This window comes from Heloderma suspectum, chromosome 2 (assembly GCF_057233095.1).
Source record: "Heloderma suspectum isolate Gila_16-S chromosome 2, 16-S_ref, whole genome shotgun sequence".
Taxonomy (NCBI): Eukaryota; Metazoa; Chordata; class Lepidosauria; order Squamata; family Helodermatidae; genus Heloderma; species Heloderma suspectum.
Genome location: NC_139459.1, coordinates 41,325,422 through 41,351,369, shown reverse-complemented (window position 1 = coordinate 41,351,369; position 25,948 = coordinate 41,325,422). Strand labels below are relative to the sequence as shown.

Genomic DNA, 25,948 nt, shown 5'->3' with positions numbered 1-25,948 from the left:
GCAGCAGCAATATTAGATACTGCCCATGGTAACCTGAACAACTAACAGAAGACATATGCAGGAGTTCACAATCTGTGTAAACACACAAGGAGGGGAAGCACGCCAGCACCACCACCTGTCATCACTTCTGTTGCTCTCTACACATGGAATTTGACTTTCTGAAGCGGAGAGTTCTTCTATCCACACAGTCTCTCCGCACATTGAAACCCTTCACATGGACAGAGCAGGCTCTCTGCTTCAGAAAGGTGCCCTACATGTGTAGAGAGCAATGGAAGCTGAGATGGAGGGGGACAGGGCTAGAGCACCCTTCCTCCTGGCAAGTTTATTCTAATTAGATTTTGAATTCCTGAATAGGGCTAGAGATAGGCATTGCCTTGAATCCTCATGCCAAACAAAAATATAATTGCCAGGAAAACCCTTGCAAGAACATTGACCACCCTACCCAGATGACCTTTGTCTACTGACCAAACTGACCATTTATGTTAAGTCCAAGAATGGCATCTTATTATCTCAAAACGCCTATTAAGATACCCTCCTTCCAAACAGAAGCAAAGCCATTCTTTTGTGATGAAATATACAGTTCCAGGATGTAGACAGGATCCCTGAAGAGGTGAGTCCTATCACATGTGTGCTAGACCTTTGGCCTTTGTATCTTACAAAAGTGGCCCGCTGGGGGTGGGGGGTGGGAATTGCCTGAGTTGGTAAGCGCAGTGGTGATCAATGCTTTATGGCAAGGTGTGATTCTGTCTTGCCTACAGGAGGCAGTGGTAAAACCTCTACACAAAATCCTCTTACTAAACCCCACCATATTGGATACAGAGGGAGATTCTCCTGGGAATTGGGGGGTGGGGGGGTGAAGGTTAGTGAGGACAGGTGAGGAAAGAAGAAGGGAGAAAGGATTTTCCTCCTCCCTTTGTATCTTATTTCCCCTGCTCCCCCCACTACTCTTTTTCCTTGCCTCTCATCCCTACCTGAACCATGGATGTCCAGCTGCCATCTTACATACTCTGTGCTTGCCTGGTGACTCCATGAAGCCCCAGCAGTCAAGAGAATGAAGTGGATGCCATGTCCTGGAAGCTCAGGACACAGCTGCTCCCTAACAGCAATTCCTTAGTTATCCCATGCAGATGTCAAGCAAAAAGACACACAGTACAGGATCACAGTACAAAGCCCTCTGAAATGACAGCTCAATGTATGTTTCCATTTCTGATAATGGCATCTCTTCCTTTTTTCATACAATTTTATCTGCTTTTCTAAAATAAATTTTAAAATGTGCTAGGTTAGCTCAGAGTGGCAAATTCATGGCTCGGAATTATAAATCTATAATGTGTCTGCATACAGAACATCATGTAGTTCTCACTACCCCATTTCAGAAAGAATGTCATAGAGCAGGAAGTACAGAAAAAGGGATCTGCAACAGTCACAGGGTTAGGACCATCTTTCTTAGGAAGCAAAGCCTGAGAATTTGGATCTCTAACTTTAGAAGGTTGTGGCGGAGATGGGCATAATGTAAGTTTATAAAATTATGAACAGAGTTGAACAGTTGTTTCATATTGCTTTATATTAATTTTCTATTTTATACTACTAGCCACCTGAAGGATTTTTGGAGCCATGTTTGGAAGGAAATACACTCCTGAAAAAACCCAGAAAATAAAATTAAAAATTAAAAATAATATTTAAAATAAAAATATACAAAAAATATTTCTAATGAAATTGATTGGCAGTTGCTTCACAACCACAAGGAATAATGCATGCAACATAGGATCAACTTTAATTTAGAACAGAAAGAATCCAGGAAATCCTTAAACCACAGCAAGTAGCATGAGATATATATGTATGTATGTATGTATGTATTGTTCCTTGTGGTTGTGAAGCAACTGCCAATCAATTTCATTAGAAATATTTTTTTGTATATTTTTATTTTAAATGTTATTTTTAATTTTTAATTTTATTTTCTGGGTTTTTTATACACACATACATACATATAAATAAACAAACTGGCCAGAGTTTGTTTCTACTGCATTAAAAACCATGGTGAGCTAGGTGATACTCACATTTTGTTCACAAAGTAGTTTAAGGTCATCTCTCTGAGGTGAGCTCCCAACACCCCACTGTGCCTCCAAGTCATCGATCTGATTTGGAGTGTGATGCATAATTGGACGGATATCACCGGCAGCGCTGGGATCAACTGTCAATTCCTTTACTCTATGGTTGTAAAATAGGTGTTCATTTTAAAATCAGTAACATTTCACTTTGGGCAGAAAACAAAACAAAACACTTCATCAATTCACAGGCAATTTACATGAATGATAGTGATGTCAGCTTCACAAATGTTTGTACCCTTAATGTAAGTAATCAATCACTATATACTTGGTTTCAAGCTTAAACTTGCAGTCATCCAAGAGTTTTAATCATATTATTTTCTATTATTATTTCATTTGCATTTTAAAATGAACCAATATCCTACTTCAATTATTCAGATGCAGAAGTGTCAGTATTAAAGATGACATCACCACTCGAACACATGAGGGGAAATAACAAGCCTGGGCATGAAATGTTTGAAAAAGATGAATAATAATTGGGAAGATGATTTGCAGGCCATGCAGTATCACCACCTGTCAAACAAAATGAAAACATAAAGGAGGTGATGACTCAAGTCAAGCAGAGTAAGTGAAGGTTTGTCTGAAGAATTACACAGCTGAATAGGAAAAAAACACTAAAAATAAAGATTCCATGTAAAGAATGAAGTAGACCTGGTGATCGAAGGAGAAAAGTCGTCATACTCATAGGAAGGAGAGAGATCAGAGCGACTGCCGCTACCCTGTGAGAAGGGAATGTCCGAAGGACTAATTCCAAATTCCTTTACTCTGCAGCAGCAAGATACAGCAGCAAATTAAAAGAAAGTGTTCTTGTAAAGACAATGAAAATTACAGCCACTATTATTTTATTTAGTCATTTATGCAACACTTTTCCTACTGCGCAGAGCTTGACAATCCATCCCTCAATAACCTTCTTGGCAACCATTCAAGACAAAAGCAATTACTAAAAGCTGGGGAAATGAGATCAAAGGATAGTGACTTGAACAAAGTCATCCTACAAGTCAATGGCCAGGGTGGAGGAGATTCTCCCAGTTATTCCCAGTAATGGGCCATACAGATGTGTCTTGGGACTTGGCACTGTTTTGCACAAATTCAGAAACTGAAACAAATGATTTGTAGGTTTAGTTATCTATGCGGCCCATTCCTAGTATTATTTTAATTATAATTACAACAGCCTTCCCCAATGTGGTTGTCCTTCAGATGTGTTGGAGTGCAACTCCCATCATCCCCAATTAACATGAGCCTGCTGGCTGGGGATGATGGGAGTTTTAGTCCAACATATCTGATGTCCAGTCCAACACATTAGTCCAACACACCAGATTGGGGGAAGCCACATTACAAAATATATGGTCATGCAGTTCATAGATGCCTACCAGTATTATCTGATTATAAATTCTTAAAAGGTGGTACAGGGAAAACAAGGACCTGGATACCACTGAGTACTATGATGGATAAGGAGAGCCCAAGAATGTTAGTAACAGATGCTCATATGCCAAGCCAAAGGAGCCAGTACTCAAGTATACTCCAGTAGTTCAGCAACTTGGTGAAGCAGCAACAATGTCTAGGAAGTATGTAGTATCTGTCCACCTGTTGCTACCACCCTGCTACACAACAGCTAATACTTTCCAATAAGGTACATCATCTAATGACTGATGCAGAGATAAGCAACTCATCTTTTGGAAGAAGTGACTATTTAAAACAAACAAACCCAACACACAGTATGTGAGGTTCAAGTGCTCCCTGCTCCAAAGGTACGGTAAATGTATATTATTGGTACACCCTTTTTTCAAACTGATATTGTGCTCAGTTGTGATTTGGAAACTGGGCAGTGAGGGAGCTGTTTTCAACTCCACTTCAGACCTTCTGTACAAGTGTGTAACCCTCAAATTCTGATCTGAACCTGGATAACATAGTTCATCATAACAATTCAGTAAGTATGAGGAAATTGAAGCCTGGAAAAGGGTTCTGACACTGCTAGGGAAGGCACAACTATGTATCTAAATTATGTGAGGTAATTAATTTTTTTCATTGGAAGCTCATCCAAATGTAAAAGAAAGCATTTAGATAGCCTTCAAGTTTGGATTTTCTAATGGCATATAAGCAGACTAAGACACCAAGTAAGCCAAAGAGCACTAGTACATAACAAAGGATTTCATACAAATCCTAAGAACTGAATCTAAGCAAACCTTATCTTACCTGTTTGCGTATCTTAGTGTGTTTAGAGTGTTTTCACAAGATGCCATCCCTGGAGAAATAGTAGCAATCTGGGAGGAAAGCATACCAGAAGCCAAGAAGTTATTTTCTTCAAGGACAACATAGTAAACAACATTTTTAATACTAATCCAGGTATAAACCTGGATTAGTATTAAAAAAGAGAATATTTATAAAATTGCTATCAGCATTGAACATAAATCCTTTTCTCCATTTTAATTGCTACCTCTTGATTTCTTCAGCTATTAGAGCAGTTAATATTTGGCAACTCTTTTGAGAAGAAAGGCACACACACCCTGTATCAGCTCTAGAAGTTATCATTTAGAATTTTTAATAATGCTTTCACCTGTATTTCTTCCAGCTGAACCAAAATAATCAGAATAAGAGGATAGTAGGAGGATTTAGGCAGGGACATCCATTTTTATTTTTAAATGGGGAGGCTCTAGTTGTTCTTGTTGCCATAACAATGCCATCATAAACAGGTACAAAATAAATACAATAATAAACTCATTCAAATAAAACACAGAGCCAAGTCTCAAAATGGCAGTGAGTACCATAGACAAAACAGTGAATGTTGCATATAAACAAAAATCCAAGTTAGTGTCTTAACACTTGATTTTCAGAATAACCTTGGCAGTCTCACTGCTGCAAAACATAAGAAGCTACTCTTTCACTAACCCAACCATCTTATTCACAAGCAAATATGCAATTTCTAACTGGCTGGAACAGGACTAACTTCTCTACGAAGTAACCAGGACATTGCACAAGGCACCTTAAGAAATAGGACAGGAGCATGTGGGGTAGGATGATTTCCACAACAGCTTTTCCACAAATAAACATTGACCTGGTTCGCAATACCTGGGTTATTTAACCCAGGTATTGTGGTGACAAGTGGAGCACACAAGTTGCATGAGTGCCATTTCCACTTTTAACAACCCAGAAATGCCCCATTCCTAGGTGAAATGTGAACCTGCAAACTCTGGGTTGTTTATCGGTTAAACAACCCAGAGTTAACACAACATTTGCCCATGGTTTGTTGTTAGGTTAATTCTGGATTGTTTAACCTAAAAAGCACCCAGAATTTCCAGGTTCGCACATTATGAAACAACCCAGGAATGGGGTGTTCCTCACTTGTTAATTAAAAACAAAAAGGATGCGCATGTAGCTCAAACACTCTGCTCATTACTGCAGGAATTGGCACCATGACATGCAAACCAGGTCACTGATTCAAGGGGACATTTGAATAGTACCCTCCTAAATCAGCAGGTGGCATCTGCTGAAATCTAAGAAGGATAAATACTTCCCATAAAGGCAACTTAAGTCAATTTTGATAAGTAGTTTTCATAAACATGCTGAAACTTCTACATATCAACAAGCCGTCTTCAAATTGTTCCAAGGAGAAATATCATAAGGGACATACATATCACTTACTCTATTTTTAAATTCAAGACTTGCAGCTGATACTGAAGACCAAGGAATTAACCGATGGAGAGAACCAATGAAGGGGTCTGGTTGTGAAGCAATATGGACTTCCAGCCTCACACCACTATCTAAAGCAGGAGAAGACAACCTGGTGCCCTCCAGATGTTTTGGTCTGCAGCTCTGATAATCCCTGATCACTGGGCATACTTAGCTGGGGCTCATGGGGAGAGGAGTCCAAAACACCTAGAGGGCATCAGGTTGCCTACTCTTGGTCTAAAAAATGGGGTGGCACCTGAGAATACAGAAGATGCCATCCCGTTATATGTGGTCTATACTACAACTGAGTTCCATTTTTCTTGGTAGAAAGGCAGGGTACAAATCAGTCAAATAAAGAAATATTTAACATGATCTATTAACATGTAGTGAAGATCCCTAACAGACTGTTTTAACACAGTGCAAGAATTGCAACACATTTAATGAACTTACCATACAGGTGCGAGAGTTTTCTCCTATGAATGAATCTCTTAGGACCTGAGTAAGTTTACTTGCTCTGAATGGAGTATGAGGTTTATTTCGGCCTAAGGCTCTGATGCATTCCTGTAAGAGTAAACACGTTTATGCTTTTTCCTCAGGACAGGGGCAAAAATATTTTAATACAAGTACAACCAACAAGCCAGATAAACAGACACTGGATGAAATGGTGCACTCTTCTAACCTAATAGAAATACTGGCTTCCAGTGACTAATTAAGAAAATACAGATCTGATATTAAAACTCAAGGCTATCTTATCATTGTGATTACATACAGCTCGAGCTTGAATTTTAAGTCCGAGCTGAATGTTAACATTAGATTCTTGTGTATACATGGAGCAATGGGCAAACGCTTTTAATTGCTACTGTTCCTCACAACTTCTAGAGCCTCCTGCCCGGCAGCACACATCACTTGAGTCAGAGACTGAGGAAGAGAGCACTTAACATGGCATTTATTGCAGGCACTGCTAACTGTTCTTTAAAAAGCATCTTTAGGTTAGCTCGAGCACTCCACTTAAAAAAGAAAGCTGAAAAATCCTCCAGGCTTATTGTTGTCCCCCCTTTGTGTATAAAATGTAAACCAAGGGAAATTAGCACCCACGGTCCCTCAAAAGGTTTCTCTTTGTAAATCAGGTTGGGCACTACTCTAATTCTACATGGCTAATATTGAAACAAACTATGAAATGGAGAACTGCAGTTTATTTGAATATTTTATTTGTACATCATAATTTATATTTTTGACTATTTTATTGTAAGTGGCTTTGTATATTTCTTTAGGAGACCATAAATACATTTTGAAAAATAACACGAAACATAGAACTGCATGAAGATGGAAGACATTAGACTACCTTGCACCATGGTTCTCAAATATTTTACCAAGGGACATTATCAATGGGATTTTTACCTTAGTCAGGACTTGCTATCACCCCCACTGCCTGACGTAGGAATAATACCCCTTTCATCCCCATTGTTCCCTATTCAAAAGGCAGGACCTGAGCTATAGCTGTTTCCCAATTCAAAAGGCAGGACTGAGCCACACCCATCAAGCCCTTACAACCAGCTTATTAAGTTTTTGTCTTTCCCTGCCATTGCCCTCACATTTTTTTTTCTGCTCCTACCAGTGGCTAAGGCTCCGCAGTTACAGCTACTATGGGGTTTTTTTAGGACACCTCATGTAACATGCTCATGAACTCTGTCATTAAAACAAAACAAAACATGAACACTAGAATTTGGGTCCTGACAGCCATGGCGAACAAGTGAACCATCCCCATGGCTGTCAGTAAATGAGGGGATGGGCTTGCCTGCCACCGAACCTAACCAACTATGCAAGAGACTACATCTGTGCAAGAGATCTAATTCCCAGCATCACCATGCCAAGGTACTCACTCCCCACAATGCTCAGTCAACAAGGCAGGAAGGCTGCAGCCTAATATTCTGTATCTAGTACGCTTGCAAGTGTACTGCACTTTGGGGTGATTTCACATGTGAGGTCATTTTTAGGACACAGCAGACATGTCATCAGTCCAAAGTCTCAATTTATACACAACTTCCTGCAATTCCTTTTCATTATGAGAACTACTTTCTCCTAATACAAATTGTACAAGGGTCTTGCTTAACCTTTTTACATTAGTGCTAGACATAAATTTGAATAACAGCTGGCTTTTATATTTACAAAGGGAGAACAGCTATTGCTTCTTTGTTCAGTGTATCTTGGTGCAGTATGTAATCTTTTGCACTGGGTACAATCGCTAACCTAATTAGTCTGCAAAGATCTTCTAGAATCACCATTTGATGATCAACATATTACTACTGGCTTCAGCCATGCAGTCTACCAACAATATATTTTCCCCTTCTACATCTCGCCTCTGTCTCTATTTTGATTAACTTAAAGCTGGAGGATAAATTCTGTAAAACTCAAAAGGTAGAGTGCTGATTTGTGGTCTTTAACGGGTCCTAATACAGGTCTTTAACATGGCTAATTACAGCCAATATTGCAGAAAAGTATCTCAGTTTGACTTTTATTTTGTAAAATTTATGCTTTGACATAAACCTATGCTTAAACCTATGAAAGCATACTTGTAAAAAGGAGCATACCACATCCAGGCACAAATGTGCTTTAATATGCATGGGAAACCAGAGCTTAAATATAGATCTGAATTTCATTCAGTTCTAGTAAAAGACAGTACTGAAATTGTTCAAAGAATCCTTCCGTTGCTAAACTCAAATTTTATTTGCTGTGTTTTGAAATCACACAGACATTTGTGTTTACCTCCAGAAATGGTTCCAGAAGCTGTGTAATTGGAGCTGTAGGGCCCCAGGCCTGTAAGCAAGCTAACAGTAGTTTTAGACTCACTTAGAGATCCATAATGCTCTGTGCTTTGGTTCATTATTAGTTGCAATCCCTTGCAGTTGGGCCTGCCGGCTCGTAAGACGAGTCAAAGGCTGGTGTAGCGCTCCCTCAGCACATTCCATGCTAACAAGCTCTGGTACCATTTATCTTATCAGAGCCTAGGATGTGCCTGAGAGTGAAGCTATGTCTATCTTAAGCCACAGGTGTCCATGCTGAGAAAATTACGATAGTCTTGCTTCTGCCAAATACGTTACTAAGCACTGTCAGGCTATGCTGGGAAAGTTGTAAACGAACTCTAATTCATGCTTGCACCTATGATACTATCTCACTGCTATGCCTGAATAACATGTATGATATAAAAGTCATCTTGCAGCACAGCCCTTTGTTCAGAGCTTTTGTCTGATCCAACCATTGGGTACGCTTGTGCACTGTAAGTACTCAATAAAATCTCCTTGTAAGCAAACCTGGATCTGACTTATCACTTTCTCAGCACCTCTAAATTTTGGAAGCCCACAGCCGGGACATACAGGAGCCTCCTAAGAACCTGAAGAAATCAGGCAGTACAAACACCAAGCAAAATCACTATAGGTCATCTGTTTGGTCTAGTGCCAATCCAGTATATGTAACACTTATTTGACCATGCAGCCCTTACTGATTACAACAACAGATTTTCTATTTTAATAATGGGAAACCTATCTCAGGCCATTTCAAATGGGAAGAAACCCACATTTCAAAAGGTGTTTTTAATGGTTTGACAAATGGACTGCAAGATTTCTAATTAACTGAACTTCAATCTCTTCTTTTTTTCTCATGATACAAAGACTGTCAGAAAATGAAGAACGACATTTAAGCAGTTCAGTTAGAAATGTTCAATTTATTCCTAACAACAGTAATTAGCAACATCTGTAGCAACTAACTTATTCTTAATCCCCTATATAATTAATGACATTTAGAAGATGACAAACAAAGCACAGAAACAGCAAAACAGATCACTGCAGTTAAGTACAAATAAACACTAAATCTTGAATTAATATTTTCCATGCACTGAACTAGCAATGTATATACATCCAAATACAAAATAGGTACACTATGGATATTTTTTGTGCAATTTATTATGCTAGCAAGTTACACAAATAGTAGAAGTTTGTGCTGGCAAAAGATCTACATTGTGAGTGGGGGGGTTCTGAAGGAGAAAATGTGTGTGAATAACGTTTTTAGCTGGACTCATTGAATAAATTTGATCTGAACACAAATAGCAACTTCCTCCAAGAAAAGCCAAATATTAAAACAGTTGAAATTTAAACAAAAATGGCAAAACAAGGGATAGAATTATACTTGGGAGTATCAAAAGCAACATAACCTTGTTGATGTGTTGCCAGTAGGCATATGAATATTATACTCTGTGTTGATCTTAAGGTTATAAACTGTTATGGATGCTGCATCTTTAAAAAACTGTTTTATAGTGAAATTATGCATTAATTTTATTTTGTTAGCACAAGTCAGTGTAGTATCTGTTTTATTCTTTGGTAAATCAAATACCAAAGCAACTGTATTATTAATTATTATCTATACAATACATTTCTGCATATGTTGTAAACCAACATTATATATATATATATGTATGTATGTATGTATGAATGAATGAACACTGAAATAGGGATGAAGCCTTCCCTCTCTCTCATGGGCAATTCTATTTAATTACCTGAACAGCCATAAACATAGGACCTCTATATACATATACTGTCCAGTACGGCTGTGTAGAGAGAGAAAAATATTTGCCTCAGAACCCACCTTGTTGGCTTGGAATTGGGGCTGCAGTCTGAAATAACACTGAGGCAGAGAATTGCTTTGCCTAATTTTTTAAAAGCCTCAAATGTCTTCTCCACTACTACTATGAGGAAAATCAGCACCTACGACTTTTTAATGTTATTTTTGGCAGAACTGGATGTCATTTCCAGGCACAGTACACTTTTTTGAAGTAATGAAGCCTGTCATATGTCAGATACAGAGGTGTGAGGGTTAGGGAGTTATTATTAATAAAATAAGTATTAGAGCCTTTTTTAAAGCTTGCTTTATTTTCTGCTCAATTTGCACCGAAGTCACAGAAAGTGCAAAGCTATTGGAGGTAGATGTAAGCATGAGGCATCAAAAACTCCCACTCGCTTAGGACACTGGTTGGTGGGCAACATTCTGTGTCAGTGAGGGGCTTGTGTGCTGTGTGACTATCTCATATATAACACACACAGTGTTACAGTGTGCACCATGCACTACCATAAAATCTTCCCTCCTTATAAAGCCATCAGCTCTCCCTACTTTTTACAGCCAGAGAGGAGGTTTGATTCTTTCTCGCTCTTTGTTTCAGAGCCAAGAAGCCCTCCTCACCACTGTGGCTTTATTTTACGAGCAGTTGTTTCTGGGAGAGGGAGAGGCTGAGCCAGCAAGATCAGTTCTCTCCACCCCACCCCAAATCAGTCACCCTTCACTGTAGGCAAGAGAAGAATTGGGGAAGCATATGAATATTTCCACTGGAAACATAAAGGGAAGCTGGCTGCTATGGGACAAGCAGGCAAAGGTGGGCATTCCGCAACACAACTTGATTCTGGATGTGGGAATATGGTGGATCGCCACATATCTGATGCTCAAGAGACTAGCCGAGCAAGAAAGAGCCACTCACGTGATGGCCACAGTTGGGAACTTTGGTGTTAGCCACCTACTGAACAAGCAGCAGCAGGACACCATCTCCCAGTTAGTTGTGGTTCTCAAGCCATTCTTGGAAGCCACAGAAACCTAAGTGTCTGCTAACACAGACTGTCAACTACGTTAGCAAAGACCAGATAAATCACTAAAACAGCTGAACTGTTCTACGTCCCTTCCTCAAACCACTGTGACTCGAAGTAAAAGGAGAGTCATTTTCTGAGCCATGAGTCACAAAACTACATTCCCCTCCTCTGCCTATCAGCCTGCCATTTTCCATTTATGCAGAGCTTGGAGGAGGTTCAAAATGTATCAAATCTGCCTAACAAGAAAAAAAAAAAGAAATCCTGCCAAGTCATCAAGGCGGATCCAAAACCTTGGACCCAGCCCACTTAGCCTCGGACCCAAGTCACCTCATATCTGAAGTGGTCCAAATATCTCCAAGGTGGGGATATTTGCCTTGGACTTGCCCAGAGTGAATGTACAACCCTACTGCCCAGGAAACTCACAGCACAGCAGTATGTGTTTGCCTGCCTGCCTCCTTCCACATTATAGTGATGTCTCACCAGTTCTAAAGGGATGTGAGGAGACTGTTTGTCCTTGTGGTAAAATGTCACTCCAGATAAACTTTAGCTCCCCTACATATATTCTGACTTTCCCTAGGGTTCCCGATCTATCCAGTATCCAAGAGCACCAGGCCAATAATGGGTTGTGTTTCCTTTAAGAGGAAAAGGGGAAGTTCCAACTGATCTACAGTATGAAGAAAATGTATATACAACAACCAGGGGAAGAAATCAAATGAGTTTGTAGAATGCTGACTGGCTGTTCAATGATAAAGTAAAAAAAAAAAAGAATAAATAAAATGAATAAATACTTGCAGGTTTAGGGGAGGGGGGAAGTATGTGTAACAGAGAATTCCAGTATCACTTCCACATATTAGTGCAAGCACAAGCAAGTATATTTATGTGAAGAGTCAACAACCAGTTGAAGAAACCAGAAACCTTTTTACCAGAAGCATTGGACAGGTGGGATAAACAGACCCAAGGTAAAATCCTACAGAGTTTGGGAGCTCAAGCACTGTTGTTCCTTTAAAAAGATGGCATCCTAGTATATAAATCCACAGTTGCTGGTGGACCAGTGCTGGCCCTTTGTATTCAGAACCTAGCCTGCTAGCAATCAGGTTAACAGTTCTGGCTTACTGCTACTGCTGGGTAAGACCTACTCATCTATGTCCAACACTACAATTTCAGGCTCTGTCTGATCACTGCCTGCTAGAGGACTTGACTCCCACTTACTGTGATTCATGAACAGCTTTTCATAACTACCCAAACCTATGCAGGGGGAAGTTTCAGCATTGATGAGGTTCAGCAAGTTGGGTGTGGGAGATCAAGATATAAATCCCTGCATAGCTATGTAGCAAACTGGTTGTATGACCTTGAGTAATTTATGTGCCTGCAGCCGATTCAAACTTAAAGATTAATCACTTAAGCTAAAATATTGCTCTGAGCTCCTTGGAAGAAGGGTGGGATATAAATGTAACAAAGCAAATACCATATATTATTTACATTCCCCATACGACTTGTAATAATGCATTCCATATTAACTATTACACATAGGAATTCAACAGGAAATATGAGCATCTATACTAAGTCAGGAATGCAAATACTACCTTCAAACATATTTGCATTTGTTGCAATATGGAAAGCCAGTGGGTTTTATTAGCACAAATACAATGAAAGGCATTTAATTTACCTTGAGTGCTAAAAGGCTCTTGTTAATTTCAGCACCTTCCAGTCGTGTTTGTCTATCTGCACTGGAAGTGTCAGCTCCTCTTTCATTTCCAGCCAAGTCAATCAGTGAAAATTTACCATGCAGTTTGCCTTTTCTCCTGAGGATGATCTGAAACACTGCATGGCTCCGAGATGAATGTGCATTTGCAGATGTCTGACCAGATGTTCTTTAACAAAGGGGGTGGGGGAGAGAACAGGATGAAATGCCACTGAGCCACACATTATCACCGAGGATAGTATCTTCAACATTGTTTATCAAGCTAAGCCTATATTTTCTGTTGACAGTGTGAAGCATACTCTAGGTTCTATCACAGCACAAAACAAGCAAGAAGCTCATTTGTTGTGCACACGTGCCAGTTACTTTCTATCTTCAGCTATGATACAGACTGAGACACAATAGCACAGCCTTCCTCAACTTGGTGCCCTCCAGATGTTTTGAACTTCAACTTCCATCAGCCTCAGACAGCATGACCAATGACCTGGAATCCTGGGAATTGTCATCCAAAATATCTGGAGGGTACCAGGCAGGGAAATTTGCAAGAGCATCTCTTTTCCTCTTATACTACTCATTAAGCCACATCTATTTAAATTCCACTAAGAACATTTTTTATCTATTAGAAGCAAGAATCACTTATAGGGCCAGTTGACACGTAACAACAGCCATGGGTTAAACCCTTGGGCTGTCAGGGATGAGCAGCAGTGCTGCATGCAGCACACCAACCATTTCCACTTTTAATCAACAACCACGATCAGACTGTTCGTAGGTTGTTAAGCATGATGCTCAAACCCCGAGTGCTGGGTTGTTTAGGGATTAAAGAACCCAGCGGTTAACCCAACAACAAACCAGGGGTTAACCACTGGGTTGTTTAGCCCCTAACAACCCAGCACTCTGAGTTCACACATCATGTTCAGCAAGCTACGAACGGGCCAATTATAGGTTGTTGAGTAAAAGGAGAAAGAGAGGAATGTGCAGAAGACAATGTGCTCTCTGTCTCTCTCTCGACCTGTGCACAACAATTCATGGGTTGTCTAAACCATGGGCTGTTGTTACATGCAAACCAGGTCATAAACTATTTTTAAGTCCAAATGTGAATGTTCAACATTATTACAAATTGCTTTTCAACTTAGAATGCGAAAATACTTCAAGGAATTAGCAACATATTAAGACAGTAAGCTGATAACACAAATGAACACTGCTTCTAACACAAAGAAAAAGAATAATTCTACTTCTTTCAGTAGACATCATAGAACAAAAGCTTTTCCTCCAAAATTTAGGAAATTCCCAAATTTTGCTACTGTTCACCTCCCAGAAAAAAATATATTTCAAAATATTTAGAATTATTCTCATGTGCTATACCTGACACTGAAGAAGGCAAAAAAGGAATACCTGCAACTGTTGCCTATTTCAATAAGCTTTAATACATCTTCAACACATTTAACCTCTCGCTCCTGTAATCCCACCACCTGGACTTGCTGTTTACCATCTTCTAAAACTCTTAATTTGGTCTTCCTGTTCAATAAGTCGAAAACCTTATGGGGAGGACAGGGGGGAAAGAAAGGGAGAAGAGATGGGTGTGTTAGTTAGGGATCTTTAGAACTTTAATTTAGTCCTCTGTCTGATATAACGAATCAACCAAGCAATACAGAAAGGGGGTGTAAATACAGAGATAAAAACCTAAGAACTCCAAACAAATTTTAAAAAGACTAAAAGACTTATATTTTTTTAAAAAATAAATCACGTACCTTTCCACTGTAAATCTCAAAAAATGTTGCATATACTTGAAGTTCTAGTTTCTTATAGTTTGGTTTCTTCAACATTAAAAAGACATCTCTAGCTGTGAATAGATTAAAATCACAGGAAATAAGGGACAGAAAAACCTTTAAATGCACAATTGTTCATACAGTGACAGGTCTGTCCCATGTGGCAAATCAGCTAATAATAAACATTAGCACTTTTGAGTGTTCAGTGGGCTTCACATACATTGGCTGCAATCGCACACAATGCTAAACCATAGTTTAGTGCAATATGCACAAGCAGAGCAGACAGGAGCCTGCACAAAGCCCTGGGATCAAGAGTTCCCTCTTTTCCTCCCATGCAGCCTGGAGGAAGAATAAACCAGAATGCAGTTTCACTTTGCCCAAGTCCTGGCTTGATGTTATGTGTGACCCAGGAAACATGGTTTAAAACCAAGTAGTCAACTACTAAACAAGACAATTATTAATCCTAGAATGTTGAGGTGGCTTGTTTAGTCACTGACTACAGAGTTTATTTTAAACCATGATGCCTGAATAGCACATAACGTAAAGCCAGGAATTGGGCAAAGTGAAAGTGAATACTGATTTATTTCTCCTCCCAGCCATGCAAGAGGAGAAGAGGGGAGGGGGCTCCTTTCTGCTTGTGCACATAGCGCTAAACCATGGTTTAGTGTTATGTGCAGCCCCTCCATCTTTTTGTAATAAGTACAAGAATCCCAGAAAATAGCTCAGACATTTACATGTAAGACAGCATTTATTTTGCACTGAAAATGATAAACTGTAACGAGATCCACGTGATGAAAGCTAGTAGAATTGAACCTGAGAACTATGAGCAGATGAAGGCTCACAGAAGGGGTCTTCCTCATCCCCACTATGGTCCTCTATGTCTCAACAAAAAATCCACTTGTGAGGAACAGAATGCAAAAAGAGGAACCTTGTGTGAGACAAGATCTGCTCATGCAAGATGCATCAGCCTTTCAGCAAGTTCCGCAGCAACCCCTCATACTCCATCCCACCCCATTTCAAAGGCACAGGTTCAATGAATTCCAACTTAATCATGGGTTCCCTAAGTCATATTAGACCACTCAGACTCTGCAACCCAGATGTAAACTAGCAATCATCATCATATTCCAAAAAAGTGTGCAGCTGTATGTACAGGATACAGATTATTTTGCACAAAGCTCAGAGACAAATATTACTTGCCTGCTAGTGCATAAATTCCTTTTGAACAGTCTTGGTTCTTTCCTGAAAAGTCACCACCCATAGTCTAGGCAATAAATAAGAACATAAAATAAGAAGCATGACGATGGCAACATACTCATTATGGAGGGACATAATAGAATAACAATTTTCACTGAACAAGACCTGCCAAAATCAGTGGGCATTTACCAAAAAAAACACTGGGTTTGCTCCCTCATGATGCTAATATCCAAATCAGCATTTCACAGTGGCAGTAAACATTCTCAAATATAAAAAATGAATTGAAAGCCCAATTTGAGTGATTTTTTTAAAAAACACTTCTGCAATCTGGAGCAAACAGCCTTTAAAGTTCCTAACTCATGTACTCAGGGGGGGAGGGGGACAACAAACGTGCATCCCCAGCCCCTAAGAGGAGTTAACTATTAGAGTGAAGAATGCTGCTAACATGCTAAAATCTCTTGTAGTTGATAAGACTAGCACAAAAGAACATGGTAGGATGTGCAACATAAAAGAAACACTTACATGAGTTTTTCCACTGCCTGTTTGTCCATATGCAAAACATGTAGCCATTCCTCTTTCAAATATGGTTTCCACTAGTGGCCTTGCAGTAAACCTTTAGCAAAACAAATACAAAAAAACCTAACCATTACATGCTACAATTTCACTCAAAGGCGGTAAAAACCCAGCTCACAAAAACAACAAAGCAATCTTTGAAACTGCCTGAAGCAGTGAGGCAAAAAACAAATAAAAGCAACCAGTAGCAGAGTAATTATGTTCAGCTTTGGATTCAGCAGCAATCAGGTTTGGATTCAGCAGCATATTTTCTCCCTTTTAACCAATGTTTTAGCATGGAAGTCCAAAAGGAGCTTTTAGGTCCTCCAGCCCCTAATAGGTTTTCTACACTTGAATTCAACTTTCACAGCTGAGACTTGGCAGAACTACAACAGTGAGACATTAGTCAAAACCTTCCCAGCAAACACTGAATCAAATAGGATCAAATTCTGCTACGGCAGGGACACACAACCTGCAGCCCCCCATGGCCATAACTGCAATCCCCAAGTTGCTCTGACTCACCTGCCATCGCCAAATTTAATCCTCCAACAATCCTGATACAGACTATTATTTCCATGCTGGAAAGAGCAATCTATACGAGGTTTTCTGGGGGAGGGACTGGAGAAAAGGTTTTCCGCTCCCTCGCCCAGCAGTACTCATATAGATCTCTTACCCTGCTGCTGCTAGCAGCGACGAAACAGTGATCTGTATCAGGATCAGTGAAATGAGTGTGTGTGTGTGTGTACGTACTCACATGGACTCTGACCCCATCCCATCCCCAGCAGCATCTCATGACCCTCAGGGCCAAAAAGGTTGTGCATCTCTGCACTAAGCACTTGCATCATTATAAGCAACTTAAAATATAATAGGAGGTTTAGCAGAGGAAACCGCAGTATTCTCTGAGAACAAGTGGGGAAGGATGGTAATGATTATTGGGGACCAGACCTCTGATCCTAGCAGGAGCACATTTTCAAACTATATCTAAGATGGGAACAGAAAACAATACGTCATGGAGTTTCCGGGAGTTTGGGATGGTACCTGTACAGATACCTCCAATTTCCAGGACCCTTCCTTCCAAGGCAGAAGTGAGATTGAGGGAAGAAAGTTTCAACACAACCTTGCCTCCCTAAACTAGCATTAAAAAATGCCAGCAAGTTTCCAAGAAAACCCCAACAGAAACTGCTCCCTCCGCCAAGGAAGTAGGGATAGCACTATCCAACATTTTTTAACTTGACCCACCTGTCCAGCTCCAAAGGAAGCAGTAACCCCTTTGCAAAATGCAGCAATGGGGAACATCTGGCCTGTGGGGGTTCCACATCCAGCAAGGAAAATCTCTTACCTCCGATTAGCAGTTAATCAGAGATAAGAACTTTTCCTTGCTGCGTGCTGCACGGTGGCCTTTTTACCATGCAGCAGAGAAAAGCTCTTATCTGCAATCAGTTGCTGGTTGGAGATAAGAGATGTTCCTTGCTCACTGATAAAGAAGTTCAGAAATACCACCACCACCCCAGCTGATCTGCATGAATCAGCTGAGGAGGAGGGCTGGGAAAGGTATGTATGTGTATGTATGGGATGTGTGTGTCTGTGTGAATGGAACCCACCTTGGACTCTGACCACACTCACTGCTGGCATGTGCCCCCTGGAAGGTTTCTGAGATGGCAATTTAACCCTGGGGCCAAAAATGGTTCCCCACTTCTGGCAAAATGGAAAAGGAGTCAAACACGCAGTAACAGCAGTGACAATGCAGACACGGGAACCCAAGTTAGAGAGAAGCACAAACTAGAAGACAGCAGTGACAAACTTCAAAATGGGCACTAGCCACACATACCTGTAAACCATTTCATTAGGAGTGCTGTCATCGAAGGCATAGTCAAAGCGGAAAGTTTGGTTTTCTAAGTACCTTGTTAAATCCACCTTTTGCTTGGGCTCATGTACCATCACAACATCTTTGCTAGGGATTGTTATTACATCAAGATCTTTCATTACATTTTCTAAAAAGTAAATGAAATGTGCATTACTTTTCAGGATTTATGAATTTCAGTAATTCAAGACATTATTCATACGGCCAAGATACTGAAATTGTTTGAATCACTTTATGAGGGAAAGAATTTGCCATTATTATAATAAAGTGCCTAAAAATATCCATATATTTTAAAGTGTTAGGCATAAGAAGATAAGAAATCATGACTTCCTACACTGGGGTAGTTCAAAATACATTTAATGAAAACTATTAAGAATTTGGTTGCTGGCCTGATCCTAAATATGGAATTTCATAAAGTAAAACTACACCAAATTACTTATATACACTATGAAGTGTCACACTTGACCATTACTCCACCTGGTAGATACGTTTCAGCTGTCTATTTTTAATGCAAAGACTTTACTCATTGAAAAATAACTGGCATATACCTATTATTATTCCTCTACATCTAGCTTTAAAGAGTCTGATTAGAGATTCCCCTCAATAGTGTTAAGTTGTATATTTGCATTCTAGTAAAGTTCACTGGTAAAAATTCATTTTACATACATCATTTACATTTCAATATGCCCTTTGCTTAACTGTAACTTAATCCATTTATAAAAACCATATATATCAGATTGTTCAATTTAAATCAGGTTTCTCTGAAGTGTATTTATTTATAACAAGCATGGTTAAATAGCTTGTTGAAAGAATACTAGATATAAAGACCATTAGCAATCATCAAGGGAACAAAAGATATTCAACTTGATTACAACAATTTGTGTATTAATTAAAATTAGCTATTGTTAATTGTATGAAATGTCTGAATGAAATGTCTGAATCAGCAACAACAGAGACAAAGTCCAATGTTCCATGACACACATACAAAAGCTACATTGTATGTTCAGTCAAATACATTGATGTGTTCTATTTCTGTGGGGGGAAAGTCCCTCTGGCCATAAATCTGAATATTGAAATTTCACTCATACAAAGTGTTCTATGTTTAAAGAATTGTTCCAATTTGATCTTTTCTTTAACTTTTGAGTTACAAGGAAGCAACCGAAGTTTAATTTCAAACGATGTGTATGTACTCAGCTTTGTAACTGAGTTACTGAAAAATAAAATGGCTATATCTATCCTATATTTGCAAGTGAGACACATATGAATATTGCTGGAAGGAAATATCTGAGGCTGACTTTGCTCCACTTGACTTAGACTCTGAGTTGTTATAAGCCTCTGTGGGGTTTGTTTGTGGTTTTGGCTGAATCTACACATAGCAGTTATACTGTTATCATACTGCAGTGATAACTGTTGGTGCCCATTGGTGTCATGTGCACCAAGAGTTATCATTGCAGGATGATAATGGTAAGACTGCTGTGTGTAGATTCAGCTCTTATTTAAAATTTATCTGAAACAGTGTCACTCCTTTAATGCATTCACCCTTTTTAACATCATGTACCATGCCAAAACTCACTAGGGAAACATATTGAAGGCTGCAACCCTATACACACTGGGTACATTCCATTGGACTCAATGGGGTTTAATTCTGAGTAGACATATATAGGACTGCAATGTAAATGTCTCCATTTAGTTTTGTTTAATATCTGTTATATTTATTTATTACATTTACGTATATCCCACCTTTTTTCCTCTTTAAGCAACCAAAGGTGGCGTACATAATTCTCCTCCTCTCCATTTTATCCTCACAACAACAACCCTGGGAGGTAGGCTGGGCTGAGAGTCTGTGACTGGCCCAAAGTCACCCAGTGAGCTTCCATGGCCGAGCGAGGACAAGAACCCGGATCTCCTGACTCCCAGTCCAACACTCTAGCTACTATACCACACTGTTATAGAAGCAGGATTGGCTGCAATTTTATTTTAAGATTACATTAAACTCAATTAATTATAACAAGTACAAACACTGACAATATCTACAAAATCTAGCATCCTAAAACAATTCCCATTGTGTCACTCAACACTTTAGAAGAAACTTCAAATTTCAGATCCTATAAGTATGGAGTAAATAATATTTTTAAGCTGAGAGAATGAAAGACTTGTAGACATCAAGCATATCACACTTTGCCTCAAGACTAAGAATAATCACATACAAGTTCTGGAAGGGCTGATGAAATAAAGCTTCACCATAGCATTAAATGCAATCGATATATTGTCTTGCAATAGTTCTCCCAATAATCAAACACAGAGCGACTGAGAAAGCAAAATCCATCTGGGGACCAACTGGAAATACGAAGACCCAGACTTGAGAAATATTAAAGTAGGATAATGTCAGCTCTATTGACAATATAGCTGTTGTTCAATTAAAATGATGCTTCTTTTAACTAGCTTTTGAAGCTATTATCCATATAATTTCCTTTGCAGAAATGGAAACAATTGAATCTATCAAGTCTAAATGCTGAATGTACAGAATCAGGTTTTGGGAAACAGTTTTAAGCTTTTGCTATTTCTTACCCTCTTTGTTTTAAGAGCACAGATCGAACAACTCTCTAAAAATGTAAAATATGAGAAAGAGGAAGAGCCAAATGGGGTCAAAAGTCATAAACAATAGACTCAAACTAATTTTTCATTTCTGTAGCATTCAGTAATCATCTTTTAATTTGTTGAATATATACTAGGACTGAAATCACATTAAAGAAATGTTGCTTAATCAGATTTTAGTGTAGTAATAAATTAAATTTGCATAAATTTACATGCTGATAGTGATGTGTGTTTTCCAGGAAAATTTTGAATTGGAAAATTTTCTGGATTTTTTTCTGGAAATTTTTCTTGAAAAATTTGCTATGCAAATTTGCATCAGAAAATTTTCAGTTTGCATCAGAAAATGTTCTGATGCCATAGAGAGTGATATAATTTAGCATGTTTGTTTAATCTGCATTTACTAAACAAACATAAGAAGAACCATACTGGATCAGACCAAGGGTCTGTCTAGACCAGCATTCCATTCACACAGTGGCCAACCAGCTCTGGACTAGGAAGCCACAAACAGGACACAAGCGCAGCAGCACCCTCCCGCCCATGTTCCCCAGCAACTGATGCACAAAGATAAACAAAAGTATCCTGTTAATTTTTGGCCCCAATACACCACATGTATTTGGCCTGAAATATCAGAGGAGGAAAATTAAAGCACACTTAATGAGATTTAAATGTTATATTTTGTAGAAATGTTTATTGGAATACTTGTAAACAAATTAAGAAAGTAGCATTTACTTCCTGTACATTGTTCAAATTCAGAACAAAGGTAATGAAAACTCCTGACACATGAATACATTTTAGCAACCCAAAGAATTGTGCATGATATCTGACAACCACTCACCTACAATTTTGAAACTACCATGCTCGCCTATTGTACTTGGAATTGGCATCTATTCGTTGTTACTAATGAACTTATGAAATGGACAATTTTCCACAGAAAAATAAACCACTGGAGAAAATTTCTGCCCCACATCACTACATAAGGATATGAATACACCATAGGTAAAGGTGTAAAAAATTTCTGCCCCACATCACTACATATGGGTATGAATAAACCATAGGTAAAGGTAAAGGTGTCCCCAACCAGTCGTGTCCGACTCTAGGGGGTGGTGCTCATCTCCATTTCTAAGCCGAAGAGCCAGTGCTGTCCGAAGACGCTTCTGTGGTCATGTGGCCGGCATGACTGAACACTGAGGTACACGGAACACTGTTACCTTTCCCGCCGAAGCGGTACCTATTTATCTACTTGCAATTTCTTGCTTTCTAACATACACTTCTAATAAACATTACACTAAAACCCATAGACTGAGCAATAGTGAATGGGGAACAAAGGGCAAAGAAGCAACCAAAGCAGGAGTGGAAACTGCCAAGATGGCCACAATAATAAAGGAAGGGGCAAAGCCCTCCGCCCGACCCTGACAGCGCTAATCACACCTTGTTACCTATACCTGGCTTTTCCTAAGGTGAGAGCTGACAGAAATTCATTAACCCAGCTCTGGCTATACAGAAATGTATGGAAGGTGTGAGATCAGCCTGCAGTCCCTCGAAGTTATGTCAACACTGGAGGGGTTAAGTTCACCCACTGCCCTCCTCCCACCGGGGCTCGGCTCCTACCTCCTCTTCAGCCCTTCCCTCTCAGACTTTGAAGTGTGCAGGGAACTATGCAGCACCCCATGCCTTTTGCAAGGCAGCCATGTCAGTTGGGGAAAGGTACGTCAGCACCCAGCTCATGTGGGAAACCAGAAAGGTGCATCCTTCCATGTCCCGTTGCTGACTCTGGCATTGCTTTAGTAACTGTTGGGTTACAATCTCCCAACTTTTTTTCTGGAGGTTGGTGTCTAGAACCACAGGACAGCATTGCCTAGGAACCAGGGACCTGGAGAGGTTGGTGAGGAAGGGGGAGTCCCTGATTAAAATTAATGCCCTAGTTAATCAGACCTCCAAATTTGAATTGATAAACACTGCAATCCTAATACATACCACATTGCATGACTATTACTATTGTTCATTTTTTATCCCACTTTTTGGCTAAAAGCACTCATAGAATCATAGAATAGTATGGTTGGAAGGGGCCCATAAGTCCATCGAGTCCAAACCCCTGCTCAAGGCGGGAATCGAAGTCAAAGCATCCCTGACAGATGGCTGTCTAGCTTCATCTTGAGTGCCTCCAGTGTGGGAAAGCCCACCACCTCCCTAGGGAATTGGTTCCATTGTCGTATTGCTCTAACAGTCAGGAATTTTTTCCTGATGTTCAGCCGGAATCTGGCTTCCTGTCACTTGAGCCCATGATTCCATGTCCTGCACTCTGGGATGATCGAGAAGAGATCCTGGCCTTCCTCTCTGTGACAACCTTTCAAGTACTTGAAGAGCGCAATCATATCTCCCCTCAGTCTTCTCTTCTCAAGGCTAAACATGCCCACTTCTTTCAGTCTCTCTTCATAGAGCTTTGTTTCAAGTCCCCTGATCATCTTCATTGTCCTCCTCTGAACCCTCTCCAGTTTGTCTGCATCCTTCTTAAACTGTGATGCCCAGAATCAGACATGGCACTCAGGATGAGGCCTAACCATTGCTGAGTAGAGGGGAACCACTACTTCACATGATTTGGAAGCTATATTTCTGTTAATGCAGCCCAAAATAACATTTGCCCTTTTTTTTTGCAGCCACATCACATTGATGGCTCATATTGAGTTTGTGAGCTACAACAATTCCAAGATCCTTCTCGCAAAGTGGCTTATAAAAGTAATAAATAATCAAAATCAAAATAATAATTATAAAAACACAAAGAAAATTTTAAAGGTTAAAGCAGTATTTACACAACTAAAAGAGGCAATATGACCATATCAATTTAAAAGCAGAAGCCCATAAAACAGAAGATTAACTAGATGTTAAAAGCTTGTTGAATAAAAGAGCTCTTCAATAAACACATAAAAACACACACACAGAGAAACTGGCAGATCTCAAGAGGGAGAGTATTCCAAAGCTTTGGCACCACCATCAAAAAGGCCCTGTTCCTTGTAGCTGCCTGTATGATCTCCAACAACAACAAAATGGAGAGCATGTTTTGTGACATAACATGAAAAGTGTAACGTCAACCCATAATACCAACGTATTACAAAACAATGCTCAATGACCTTCACCTAACGTATTATTAGACTCAAGGACTGTATATCTGAGCGATCTATATCCTCTTATACCCAATTAATACATTAATGCAAAAAAATCTCGATCATCTGACTGCCACATTACCAATATTTACAAATAAAGGGTTATATCCAAACTGTAATGAGAGGATCCGATATAATCAGGGCTCTTACACCAGTAGAGAAAATAGTAAACTCTGAGAAACTAAAATGGTTATCTAAAATATACAAAATCCACTGCAATGGATTTCAGGTGCCATGGAACCACTACAGTAAAACACAATTGGGAAAGAGAATGTAATATTAACATGTTGAAAGCAGGATGGAATTATGTATGTAAACATTTTGTAACATCTGTATATTCAAAGGAAAATGTATATTAAAAATATAGAATTGGCATTATACCACAGTTAAAATACAAAAAATGTTTCCAAATGCGCCAGATCTGTATTGGAGATGTAGAACAGGAAGGGGTGCCTCGCTCATGGGGTGCCTCGCTCATGGTGGCAATGTAATTTAGTCCAAGAGTATTGGAAAGAGAATATTAAGGGCATAAAAGTATCACAGCCTCAGAACCACAGTTAAACCACTTAACAATGCTTTTGGGGAGCATCCATGGCCAAGTGGGAAGGGATCATATTGTTTTGGTTTCACGTATGTTGACTGCTGCACAGATCCAATTGGCCAAGACTTGGAGAACTCAAATGCCAACAGTAGATCAATGGAAGAGGAATATCTGGAACATCATGACCATTACTAAAACTACCAGCTACAGGTTAATGTGGAAAGGAAGTTATAATTGATAGAGACTTTCCCAAAAATTGAATACCATTTATTCATTGCTGGAACAGATACAGATGGATGAATTAGTAACACTGACATTTTGAGTATGAGATAGTTTTATTTGTTTATATATACATCAAAAACAAGGACTGTGCATAAATATTGTGTGTACAGAACATAGATACTAATTTTTAAAACGACCACCTACGCAAGGCATTCCAGGAGGAAGGCCAAATATGTCTAGAGCTGAGTTACAGTTAAATACACCCAACAGAGCTGTTAGTGTCATAATACTTTACACATCACCGCTCTTCACAAGGCACTCAAATGGGACATTATGTAACTATTCCATTACATAATTTCCAAGTAATTCCCCCCTTTCCAAAAAAATTCCATTACAACTTCAACATTTGTTTCTAACATACTAGTACCTCATTTAGCCAAACAGCATGAATAATTAGATGCTTGTTCAATGAGAAGTGTTATTTATATAGAGCTAGGCATTTTGGTCTGAATAAATAGAATATGAATAACCTACATTCTGTTAAAATAGTGTTAGAACATTTAAAGCGCAATCTTAAGGGATAGACGTCTGATAGGTTGGATAGACTCCAATCTCAGAAACCTCTATCTAAAGCCCTCCTGGAAAGAGAAGGGAATGGAGGCTTTTACAACCTCCCATTCCTCTGTTCTTAAAAAAAACTCAGCTAGATGGGTCTCTCAGCTTACCAGGCAGTGGGCAGTGATGGTGACAAAGAGGCTCTTGGATCGAGTGGATCCAAGCCTCCCTTCCTCCCTGCCCTCCACACCCACCAGAACACTTCCTTTCATCTTCCCTGATTCTTCCAAGGATGCTCCTGCAACCTCAGAAGAGAAGCCGCCACAGTGCTTTCCATGGCGGCTGCACGGCATGTGGAAAAATCCACTCAAGATTCCCACCCTCAAGATATATGTGTCTATGGCCTCCAGGTA

At 39.5% G+C, this 25,948-nt stretch overlaps 1 protein-coding gene across 3 annotated transcripts in view; it reads right to left on the bottom strand.

Annotated features, from left to right (window-relative positions):
• The window catches only part of KIF2A (kinesin family member 2A), a 71,477-nt gene that overhangs the window by 4,621 nt on the left and 40,908 nt on the right, over window positions 1-25,948 (bottom strand). For 2 of the 3 annotated variants that reach the window (XM_084833310.1, XM_084833311.1), the window contains exons 9-17: window positions 18,432-18,594; window positions 16,574-16,664; window positions 16,055-16,118; window positions 14,840-14,931; window positions 14,484-14,626; window positions 13,059-13,263; window positions 6,219-6,329; window positions 4,296-4,363; window positions 2,055-2,205 (exon numbers count right to left, since the gene is read on the bottom strand). In XM_084833310.1, the coding sequence (XP_084689436.1) occupies window positions 2,055-2,205; window positions 4,296-4,363; window positions 6,219-6,329; window positions 13,059-13,263; window positions 14,484-14,626; window positions 14,840-14,931; window positions 16,055-16,118; window positions 16,574-16,664; window positions 18,432-18,594 (1,088 nt within the window). Of the gene's footprint in view, window positions 1-2,054; window positions 2,206-2,753; window positions 2,868-4,295; window positions 4,364-6,218; window positions 6,330-13,058; window positions 13,264-14,483; window positions 14,627-14,839; window positions 14,932-16,054; window positions 16,119-16,573; window positions 16,665-18,431; window positions 18,595-25,948 lie in introns of all 3 variants that reach the window. The other variant, XM_084833312.1, reaches the window with a different exon arrangement.